This window comes from Eumetopias jubatus, unplaced genomic scaffold, assembly GCF_037043125.1.
Source record: "Eumetopias jubatus isolate StellerSeaLion01/CBP00866 unplaced genomic scaffold, mEumJub1_p1.0 scaffold_6, whole genome shotgun sequence".
In the NCBI taxonomy this organism is placed as follows: Eukaryota; Metazoa; Chordata; class Mammalia; order Carnivora; family Otariidae; genus Eumetopias; species Eumetopias jubatus.
This window is the reverse complement of record NW_028274812.1, coordinates 29,435,508-29,447,584: the sequence shown is the minus strand read 5'-3', so window position 1 is coordinate 29,447,584 and position 12,077 is coordinate 29,435,508. Positions and strand designations below refer to the sequence as shown.

The following is a 12,077-nucleotide window of genomic DNA, read 5'->3' as shown; positions in this document are numbered from 1 at the left end:
TCATCTCATTACAGCCTCATGCCACCACTAGCATCTGTACAATTGCTGGAAGTGACACCAACTTTTCATTCCTTCACTTACACCACATGCAATCCATCACCGAGCTGTGTGACATCTACTTCCAAAATATATCACAAATGTGTCCATTGCCTGCATCTTCATTATTGCCACTGTTAAATTAAACAGGAGGCCATGAGTCTGAGGCAGTTCTAATGCCATGGCGGCTGGGCTTACAGCCTACAGAAGCAAGCCCAAATCTAAGATTGCAGATACCTCAAGGTTACAAAATCGAAACCTAAGGACAACCAATCACCAACAGCCAATTAGGCTTTAGACTATAGTCAATTTATAATGTCTTTGCTTTGCTTCAGCCTTTTCTCTATAAAAGTCTTTCCTCAGTTCCTGCCACTGGAGCACTTCTAACCACTTCCAGTTTGGGACTATGCCATTCAGATCAATTTTTGCTCAAATAAACTTATTTATTAAAATTTTTAATAGGTATCCATTTATCTTTTACACCATCCTTAGTCTAGGCTACCATCTCCTCTTGGATTACTCCCCTTTTAAAATCTATTCTCACATTCTCCCCAGCTTAATACCTCCATCACTGCTTCTCTGATTAAAACAATACCTAAGTCTTTACTGAAGGTTTAGCAGAACATGTCACCCTCAAATATGCCTCTTTGGCAAAAGGATTATTTTGAGAAACTGCAGATACTGGAGAAGCTCTGAAAACAGGTAAAGAAGCTGCTCTTTAATAAGGGAAATTTACATTAGAAAAGGGGCCTCTACTAGGAAGAGAGCTGTGCCCAGAGAGAACTCTTCACCTCTGTGGAGGGGAAGCCTTTGTTTACCAAACAGTTACTCCTCTCACCTTCCCCTGAACTGCCATCCCACTTTGAAGCCCTAGACCCCTATCCCTTTCCTCCAGTAAAGATGGTAGAAAAGCCTCAACTGCCTGGCAGCTTTGTAGTCTCCTTCTTTGTTGGGCTCCCATATGTACATAATTATTTTGCTTTTATTAATTTTTCTTAAGTCAATTTAACTGTTAGACCAGCCACAGAACCTAGGACAGAAGGGAAATTATGCCTCCCCTGCATTTCCATGCTAACAGGCATGCATGATCTCCTGATCACCTCTCCAACCCAGCCATCAAACACTGTTTCCCCTTGCTTGCTCACTGTTACTATTTATGCACAGTGCTCTTCTCCCTGCTCTCGAGCATGCCCCTTATCTTTCTAGATGAGGACTTCTACAGGACAGGAGCTACTCCTTGTCAAGTGTTTCTCTCAGAGAGGCCTTTTAGGAGCATACTTTGAGGGCAGCCCAAGCCCACATGTGCGCGCACGCGCGCGCACACACACACACACACACACACACACACACTCCTTAGTAGGCAAGGATTAAATAATGTTAATAGAAAAAAAGGAGTGAGTTTTCAACAACATAAAACTTTGGCTGGGATTCAGGGAAGAAGAAACTTAAGATACCTGGTAAAAATTTATTATCCTGGTTGTAATAGATGAGAAACTGCAGAAATATATTCTGCTTTCAAGATTAAAGACTTTTGACAATGGTGCTCAGACCATTCAATGGGGTAAGAATAGCCTTTTCAACAAATGGTGCTGAGACAACTAGACAGCCACGTGCAATGGGATAAAATCAGACCTCTACATCGCATTATACATATAAAAACATGAACTCAAAATAATCACAGACTTAAATGTTAAACATATTAAAATTTTTAAAAAAGGAAGTAAATCTTTGGAATGCAGGGTTAGGCAATGGGTTTCTTAGATATGACATCACAAGCAAAATGACAAAAGAAAAAAACAGATAAACTGAATTTCATAAAAATTAAAACCTTTTTGTTTTATAGGTCACCATCTAGAAAGTGGAAAGAGAACTCACAAAGTGGAATAAAACATGTGCAAATCATCTGAAAAGAAGGCTTCTATCTGGAACATATGAAGAACTCTTAAAAGTGAACATTAAAAAGACAAAAAAAATTTTTAAACTTTTTTTTTTTAATAATTTTATTTATTTATTTGAGAGAGAGACAGAGAGAGTGAGAGAGAGAGAGCATGAGCAGGGTGAGGGGCAGAGGAAGAAGCAGACTCCCCGCTGAGTGGGGAGCCCGATGTGGGCCTTGATCCCCGAACTCCGGGATCATGACCCGAGCCAAAGGCAGATGCTTAACGACTGAGCCACCCAGGCACCCCAGAAAGACAAAAAAAATTTTTAAAGAATTTGAACAGATATTTCTCCGAATAAAACACACAAATGGCACGTCAAAAATGTTCAATGCCATTAGTCATTAGGGAAACACAAATCAAAAAGCACAATGAGGTATCATTTCTTACCCACTAGGATAGCTATTTCCTAAAGAAGAGAAAAAATTCATGTTGGCATGAATGAGGAGAAACTGGAACACTTATACATTCCTGGCAGGAATATAAAATGGTGCAGCCGCTTTGGGTAAGTTTAGTTGTTTTGCAAAACGTTAAATGCAGAGTTATCATATGTCCCAGCAATTCCACTCTTTGATATATCTCCCGAGAAATGAAAACATATGCTTACACAAAAACTTGCACATACACGATCATAGTAGCATTATTTGTAATAGCCCCAAAGTGGAAACCACCCAAATGTCTATAAACTGATGAATGGGTAAAAAAAATGTAATATATTTATACAATGGAATCTTATATGGTAATAAAAAATAGTATTTACAGGGATGCCTGGGTGGCTCAGTCGTTAAGCATCTGCCTTCGGCTCAGGTCATGATCCCAGGGTCCTGGGATCGAGCCCCGCACCGGGCTCCCTGCTCGGCGGGAAGCCTGCTTCTCCCTCCCCCACTCCCCCTGCTTGTGTTCCCTCTCTCTCTGTGTCTCTGTCAAATAAATGAATAAAATCTTGAAAAAAAAATAGTATTTATAACATGCGACAAATGGAGGAATTGTGAAAACCTTATCCTAAGTGAAAGAAGCCAGTTATAAATGACCCCATATTATTTGATTCCATTTATATAAAATGTAAAAAAGTAATGGGTCCTCACTGATACTGGACAGCTCAGTAAGCCCACTGTTTTCTGACATGTTCCCTCCATAAGATGTCCCATGTGAAAAGAAACAATAGCCTACTACTTACTTCTGTATTCCAAGTGCCTGCCACATGGTAGATGTCTAGTGAATCAAAAAATACTTCCATTGCACTATTACATAAAGCAGTCTTTGAACATACAAATACCATTCTAATTCCCTTTTGAAGGTCTCACCCTTTCACCTTGTGTCAGATATAATTACATTTCATAAATGAATGAATGTCTAATTATTCAACTGAATTTTGGGAGCGGACAGAAGAAGAGGAAAGGACAAACACGGCGTGCCATTCCAACTCTTTTAAATTAACATTTATTTTCTTGACAAGTGAGTTAAAGGCTGGATATAAAATAACCTTGCTTGTAAAAGGAAGAAAGGTGCTGTGTTGAAAGCATCTCAGATACAATTTCGTTGAAATTGTTTAATAATCAAAGCCTTTTTATATGCTACTATTTTTAGACTAGCTTTGGGGTCTTGAGCAAATCACTTAACTTCAATTAGCCTCAGCTTCCTCCTTTCTAAAATTGGAATAACAATAATATCTAATCTGTGTCTCAGGATTGCTACATAGCTAAATGGAAAAAGAAGTGTGTAACATTGGTATAAATGATCAAGAGCATTATCAGCACAGTTATCATTGCTCTTCCTGTGCAGCTTGCATGCATTTCAAGGCTTATACAATTTACTAAGCATACATCCACTGGAACTGTACTGGTGTCTCTTACCTGTTAAGTATCGTATATATTTTTCTCAGAGGATCAAATGACTGTGCTGGTCCTTTACTGAAAATATATCCCTATTGCTTAATATTCTTAAATCTTCAAAAATATGAAGGTACTTGCTAAAATCTCAGATTCCTGTATATAAGTCCTTGATAAATTCGAGCTCAGATAAGGAAAATACACATCTGATTAACTTTTGTACAAGTCCTATTAAAAAGTATGAATGGTACATTTCAATTTTTTAGTACATCAGAGTGAAAGCTACAGTTTTTAAGTTATCTTCCTTCCAGTAAAAATTACTTACCTTTGCAGCACAGGCTCGTATCACCTCCTAAAAGAAATACAATACAGTAAGTAAGGAAATATTCATAATTTCATTTTAATAAAATTATCAACTCTTCTCAACATATCCTGATATTAATCTTTTAATAACCAAAATCAATATTTGGGAGAGCTTCTTTGTCTATCACCCTCGCCCTGTACCTGTCACTCCACGTTGTGAATTAAAGAGACTCAATGTGTTCTTAGTAAATCTAACCTGCCGCAACAAAAGGCACTGAGAACAAGACTCTGGAGGGCCCACATGTATCTGTCTCAAGAAAAACATGTGGCCTCAATAAACTTAATAACAAACTTAATAAACTGGTAAAATGCTAAAATTCTACCAGAGCACTAACATGTCTCAAAGACACACCCAGAATTAATTGCCATATATAATTATCTCCATAAATAACAATGCCCACAAATATAATTCCCACATTAATAATTTATTTCAGAGGAAATCTAAGAATAAACCCTATTGAATGGCAAAGTATATGATCAGTATTGAAAGAGCTACAGAAAGGAAACGCCTATAAAATTCATGGGACAAGGCCAAGAGAGGATCACTTCTGAAAAAGAAACTACTACAAGTCAACACATAAGGAATGATTTGAAAATTTGCTAAGGAGACACAAAACATACTCAAGTCCAAGAAAGGTTAGCTAGCATGTATCATCAGCCTACAACAGAACTAGAGAAAAGAAAAACGGTAATGATGAATGTGGAGTTTAGGAAAAAAGAGAACTGAAAGAGGAACATCAATTTTTTATCCAGACATTTCTAAGGGAAAGACACTGTGTCATAAAGGATATTAGTAATTCGATTCCTAAAAGGAGAAAGTGAAACTGCCTGGGCATGAGAGTCTGACTGCCTGGACTGAATCTCAGCTCCAGTGCCAGCTGTCCGTGTGACATGGGTGATACTGCATGGACTCTGGAAACCTCGGCTTCACCTTCTGTAAAATGGGGGTAATACTAGCACCCACACTATTCGATGGTTTTGAGGATTAAATACGATGAACATGTAAAGCATTTAGCACATTATGTCAGTTATTACCCATAATTCATTACGTCAGTTATTACTCATAATTATATAGATGTTAGTTACCACCAAACAAACATTATTAGGTGAAATCTCCTATAGGGCAGAGAAAATTAACCTTTTTTTCAAAGCTGGCATAAAATGTCCTTAAACCCATCTAATCCCTATTCCTATGACTCTGCTTAGTAATCAGTTCTGTAATCACTAACCTGGGTTTCAGATTAATTTTTAAAAGGGAGAGTGGTCTTGAGTGGGCAGGCAGCTGGAAAGGTATACCTTTCACTATAAGATGTTTTTTAGGTTTATAAATCAACTTTTGGTAAGACTGATTACTCCTAGTAGGTACCCCAGATTCTGAGCAAGTCTGGATGCACTGAGAGGATCAAATTTTAAAACCTTAGAATGAATTTTGTCAATACTCTCCAGATACTGTTTGGCTAGGAGAACCTATCTGTGCTGCAGTATGCCTTCCAGGGACCTGCTGTAGCAGCAATATACAGTCAAAACTGTTATGTGGAAAACAGCAAAAGGACTACACAGTAAAGCTACAGAGAACACAGAATCCTCTATTTTTGTATCCTTTACTCATTAATGAGTAAACGCCTATTAAACGCCTGTTGAACTAAATTGGTTATGTAATTCACACACCCACCCAACCCCCCCCCCACACACACCCTAAGCTTGCACTATATTTTATTTAAAAAATTCCTATTGTGGTTACAAAGAAAGAAGTATCTCCAGTAAGACAGTCTTCTATAATATAGAAGTAATCAAGTCTTCTCTATTAAACTTCTCTGTAGAATACCACTGTTATAGTCTTCAATGGATTAAGTAATAACCTGACAAAAAAAAAATTGGGGATCTATCAAAATAAATTATAGGAAACAAGAAAAAGGCATTGTGATAAAAGGTAAAAATCCAGTCAAACTAAATGTTTGTAAAATATAAAAAGAATAGAGCTGCCATGGGAATAAAGATGACTTTTTGTTTATTTCCATACATACTATATACATTATGAAAAAAAACACTGCAGATAACATTTGAAAAAAAGTTCAGTGAATTGTCTCAACATGGGAAAAATATGGTTTTTCAAAAACACAGCAAACAAAGCTTTCATTTCCAAAGGCAGCCTTGATCTACACCTCAATCCCAATGCAAACAGAAACTCCAAATAATTTTTAAAAAGATGTGGTAAAAGCTAAATAAATTAATGATTCTAACAGAAATAAATTTTTCTCTTATAATAAATTACCAATGTGCTTCCCCATGCCTTTGATTTCGTATCTTAAAAAATATCTTTCTGATTTTTCCTTTACATCCGGTTTCTTTTGTTCATATATCCTTCCATTTATCTGAAGATGACAGCTATGTAAGATGATGGAAAAGAAAAGCTACAAGACTGAGTTGATTCCAGGATGTTAAGTTTGACAGTGTGAAGACCAACAGATTGTAGGAAACCTGTTCTTTTATTTATCTATGAGTCAGTTTCTCTTAAATCTGCAAAGTCATTTTGTCATGTAAAATTTTAGACAAGGGACACTTTTTTTCCCTAGTGAAGAAACATTTTTCTCTAATTTTCAAAACTCAATTTAACTAATCCTTTTAAAATCTAGAACACCACACATAATTCAATTAAAAAATAAAATGTTAAAATACACAGACTTATAACACTGAAATAAACTTATTTACAATATATATTCTAAAATTTATACTGAGAAGAATAAAATATTTCTCATATATTCCAACAAAACCTGCAGTCTGATATACCTGAAATTCTAATTTTCTCAAGAAAGAAAAGGAGAGAAAGTGAGTACAGTCATAACTAAAGGTGCCTCAGTGTAGCTCCTGATATGTTTGGTTTAAAACTGGTCAAGATTCCTATCAAAGGAGGAGAGAAAGGGATAATATTTATTAAGTGCCAGGCACTGTGCCAAAAGGTGAGAACACAACACAGAACAAGTCTGCACAGTCCCTGTCTTCAAGGAGCTCAAGGCTAACTCTAACTAAAAGAACTATTATGGTCAAAGAGCATAAATATTTTTAAGGATATTTAAGCTTCTCAATACTTCTTATCTTTGAGAAAGACTGTGTAGAAGTTTATAGCTAACAGAATAAATAGCACAATATTTTTAACTAAGCATCCTCCTCACTTTCATAATCTATTTTCCAGTTTTATGGGCAATACCTGGTTTTTACGGCACTTTTTTTCATGTAGTGAGATAACAGACCTTTTAAATATGCTTAAGGAACATTTGTGTCTACTCTTTTTGGAAGTACATGCTTATTAATTTTATCCATTTTTTTGTGGAGGTCTATTTTTCTTTACTGTTTAGTTTTGCACATTAAGGAGGCTGATCCTAATATATTTTATGTAAATATTTTCCCAGGTTGGTGTTTGTTGTGTTTGTGTGCATTACACATATGCACACATACACACACTTCCATTTTTAAACAGCAAAACAGGTCTTGGGTTCGTTTTTACAGAAGTATCAGGTCAGGAAAGCCTGTAGATTATCCTAAATTGGTCTATTTACTGCAGTGAGTGATGTTAGAATAAACACCACAAAGGAACTGTAAAAGCACAAGAAAGTCTATTTTTAAGTAACTAACTTACTTTGTTGAATTAATATTTATTGGCATGGCAATGTAAAACAGAATCAAAATGGTTTTAAAATTTCCAACTTCTCAACTGCATAAAATCATTAAACATACTGTGACAGAATCGAGTCTCTGTTTCACTTGCTGCATCTTCATTGAAGAATGTTCAGTGTGGACATAGTCATCAATCTGAAAAGAGCCTTGGTGAGGCAGTTTAGGACAGGTGCATAAAGCATCTTGACTTTGGTGTATTCCAGGTAATGGAAATGTTCCACTGTAGCGTTTGAACATTTCAGCCTCTTGCTGGGCAACTGGAAAAATAAATCTATAATAAGTTCAAGTCAACACAACAAAGGCACAATGAAATAATTAAGTCATGAAATGGTAGCATTAAATAAATGATCAGGAACTACATAATACATTTTATAAAAATTGGGTAATAATAAGACAACATGACTGACAAAATGTGAAGTTTTTAAATACTATAAAAGCATAAAAAAGGAAAAAATAATTTCACGGATAATTTATGTCAGGCAGTATTATAAATGAGCCTTGAAGGCCATGGCAATCTCTGTCTGGTAAACAACAAACTGGGATGGGAGCCTAACTTTAAATATATGTATACAGAAAACATTTGATATAAAAACTCAAAGGCATACAGAGTAGAATTAAAGGAAAGGCAGGAATAATAAAAATAATTATTTACAAACCCATCTCCCTAAAACAACTATTTTCATATTTCTATATCCCTCTTAACTTTTATGCATATGTACATTTTATGCAAGATACCATAATAGGAATAAAATGTAAAGTTTTTCAATTTAAATAGACAACTTTCATATCTTTATTACTATATAATTACCATTTTTTAAAAAAGATTTTATTTATTTATTTGACAGGGAGAGACACAGCGACAGAGGTCACACAAGCAGGGGGAGTGGGAGAGGGAGAAGCAGGCTCCCCGCGGAGCAGGGAGCCCGATGCGGGGCTCGATGCGGGGCTTGATCCCAGGACCCTGGGACCATGACCTGAGCCGAAGGCAGACGCTTAACGACTGAGCCACCCAGGTGCCCCTTGTAATTACCATTTTTAAATTCTTTACATCTCATCTAATGAAGCTCTATTATTTATTCATGCATTCTCCTATTACTGAATATTTACAATGTTTTCTGTTCTCCCTCATTACAGACCATGTGTGTAGGAGTACTTTCATAGTTCAAATTATTTCTTAAAATAATTCTTTCTTTGGATTTAATTCTCAGGCTGGAATAGATGGTCAAAAGGGTGAATGTTTTTGATGATGATGATGATGATAAGGACAACAGCACATATACTGCACTTCATGGTTTTTAGAAGGCTTTCACGTATGTTATCTCCTTTGATCATTTAAAATTAAGGAATTTGAAAATCTGTAAGCACCTGTTCGAATATACAAAGGAGAAAAAACATACCGTGATCATTTAAAAAGTATTTCCTTCATTATATACTTTTAAATAGAAGGCCTTTCTAAATATAAGATGCAAAGTAACTGATATAATCAAGATTTGTAACAGGGACTCAATAGACCAGCCTTCAGGGATTCTGTGTACTACTGAAGTTACATACAGAAATCTGAATGTGTATAAATGTTTCTGGAAATCAGATCCATAACTTTTATCAGATTATTTGTCAAAGGACTGCATGAGTCAGAAAATGTTAAGAACTGTCAACATAAAAGATGGACAGATTTTGCTACATAAACATTTACAGAGTCTTCATTAAAATAAAAAACTATCATAATCAAAATTAAAAAGCAAATGACAAGTAACACAGCTCTTCTATCTTTGGCCAAACTAAGAGTAAAAAGGACCAGATTTGCCCTCCTGCTTGAAACTACCAAAAAGCAAATAGAATGTATAAAAGGAAGAAATAAAACTGTCTTTCTTTACAGATAGAATCATCTATGCAGAGCTAAGATGACAGTGAGGCAAATGAAGTACATGAGGAAGAAAATTTAAGGAGAGACTCGCTCGATCTCAGGTCCTGGCCCTACTTTGTGTAAAAAATCTGAATGGAATCTAAACAATAAGCCATTAGAACTAATAATCAACTTTAGGCAAGGTTCCAGGATACAAGATCAGCATACAGAAATAACCGTATTTCTATATTCAAGTAACAAATAGAAACTGAAATTTTTTAAAAATGTCATTTACAATGCTATAAAAATATTTCATACTTTGGGAAAAAGTGATGAAAGATGTGAGGGCGCCTGGATGACTCAGTCGGTTAAGTGTCTGCCTTCAGCTCAGGTCATGATCCCAGAGTCCTGGGATAGAGTCCTGAATTGGGCTCCCTGCTCAGCGGGAAGTCAGCTTCTCTCTCTGCCCCTCCCCCCACTTGTTTTTTCCCCCTCTCCCCCCCCAAAATAAATAACACTTAAAAGATGTGAAAGACATGCATATTGAAAACTACAAAACTGCTGAGAGAAACTGAAAAAGAACCTAAAATAGATATATTATGTTCATGATTGGAATAATCAATATTGCTAAAACATCAATTCTCTTCAAATGACCTGTACATTCAGTGTAATCCCACTCAAAATTCCAGTAGGTCACTTTTGGAGAAGTTGTCAAATTCTAAAATCCACATGGAAATGCAAAGAACTTAGAAGAGTTAAAACAACGTTGAAAAAGAACAAAGGGGACTTAAACAACTTGACTTCAAGTCTTACTATAAAGGTACAGTAATCAAGACACTTCATTATTGGCATAAAGATAAACAGATTAAGAGAAAAGAGTCTAGCATGTATGCACAAGGTGTAAAAGGAATTCCATGTAAAAAAGACAGTCTTTTCAACAAATAGTGCTAGAACAATTGGATATTCATATGTGAGTAAACGAACTTTGATACATACTTTATACCATGTATAAAAAATAACTCAAAATGAATCTAAATGTAAAATAACTTAAAATGAATCCGAATAACTCAAAAAAGAATCTAAATGCTATACCAGGTACAAAAAATAACTCAAAATGAATCTAAATATAAAACCATAAGAGAATTTCTTTGAAATCTTTTTTTTTTTTTTTAAGATTTTACTTATTTGACAGAGAGCCAGCACAAGCAGAGGGAGCAGCAGAGAGAAAGGGAGAAGCAGTCTCCCAGCTGAGCAGGGAGCCCGATGCGGGACTCGATCCCAGGACCCTGGAATCATGACCTGAGCTGAAGGCAGCCGCTTAACTGTCTGAGCCACCCAGGTGTCCCCATAAGAGACTTTCATAGAACACAGAGGAGAATATTTTTGTGAGCTTGGATTAGGCAAAGATTTGTAGATACAAAACCAAAAATCCATATAAGAAAAAAATTGGTAATTTTGGACTTCATCAAAATTTCATTTGTTCTTGAAAACTGTTAAGAAAGCAATTAGAAGACAAGACAAAGACTGGAGGAAATGTTTGCAAATCATGTATCTAATTGAGCACCGCTTATATAGAGAAAACCTAACTTTTTTTTTTTTAAAGTATCACGAAACAGTATTTTATGCTGTGTACAGGTTGCTATGTAGGTCTGCACACAAATTCATATGGCATGGCAAATTAATGACATCTTAAATGTACTGATCTCTTCTTTTCCTGATCCAGAATGTTTCCAGTTTAGTTGATGTATAATTGACATATGATATTGTCTAACTTTAAAGTATACAACATACTATTCATCTTTGTATATATATTACAAAAGGATCACCACACTAAGTTTAGTTAACATACATCACCTCAAAAACAAACAAAAATCCGTTGCCTAATACAGTTCCAATTCTTTTTCCTGGTGATGAGAATTTTTTTTTAATTTTTTATTGTTATGTTAATCACCATACATTACATCATTAGTTCTTGATGTAGTGTTCCATGATTCATTGTTTGTGCATAACATCCAGTGCTCCAGGCAGAATGTGCCCTCTTTAATACCCATCACCAGGCTAACCCATCCCCCCATCCTCCTCCCCTCTAGAACCCTCAGTTTGTTTTTCAGAGTCCGTCCTCTCTCATGGTTCGTCTCCCCCTCCGACTTACTCCCCTTCATTCTTCCCCTCCTGCTGTCTTCTTCTTTTTCTTTTTTCTTAACATATGTTGCATTATTTGTTTCAGAAGTACAGATCTGTGATTCAACAGTCTTGCACAATTCACAGTGCTCACCATAGCACATAGAGAAAACCTAACTCTTAATTAAAAGTTAATAGTCAGAAACAAACAAGTCAATTAAAAAATGGCCAAAAAATTCGAACAGACACTTCACTGAAGATAAATGGATGGCAAAT

The 12,077-nt window shown here is 35.7% G+C and overlaps 1 protein-coding gene across 9 annotated transcripts in view; it reads right to left on the bottom strand.

Moving 5' to 3' along the window:
• AHI1 (Abelson helper integration site 1) overlaps window positions 1-12,077 on the bottom strand; it is a 221,546-nt gene that overhangs the window by 122,377 nt on the left and 87,092 nt on the right. For all 9 annotated transcript variants that reach the window (XR_003612607.2, XM_088023868.1, XM_028125365.2 and 6 more), the window contains 2 exons: window positions 7,898-8,094; window positions 4,128-4,154 (listed from right to left, as the gene is read on the bottom strand). Coding sequence is in view for 8 of the 9 variants with exons in the window: in XM_088023868.1 (XP_087879994.1) it covers window positions 4,128-4,154; window positions 7,898-8,094 (224 nt within the window). In the remaining variant the exon portion in view is untranslated. The remainder of the gene's footprint in view (window positions 1-4,127; window positions 4,155-7,897; window positions 8,095-12,077) is intronic.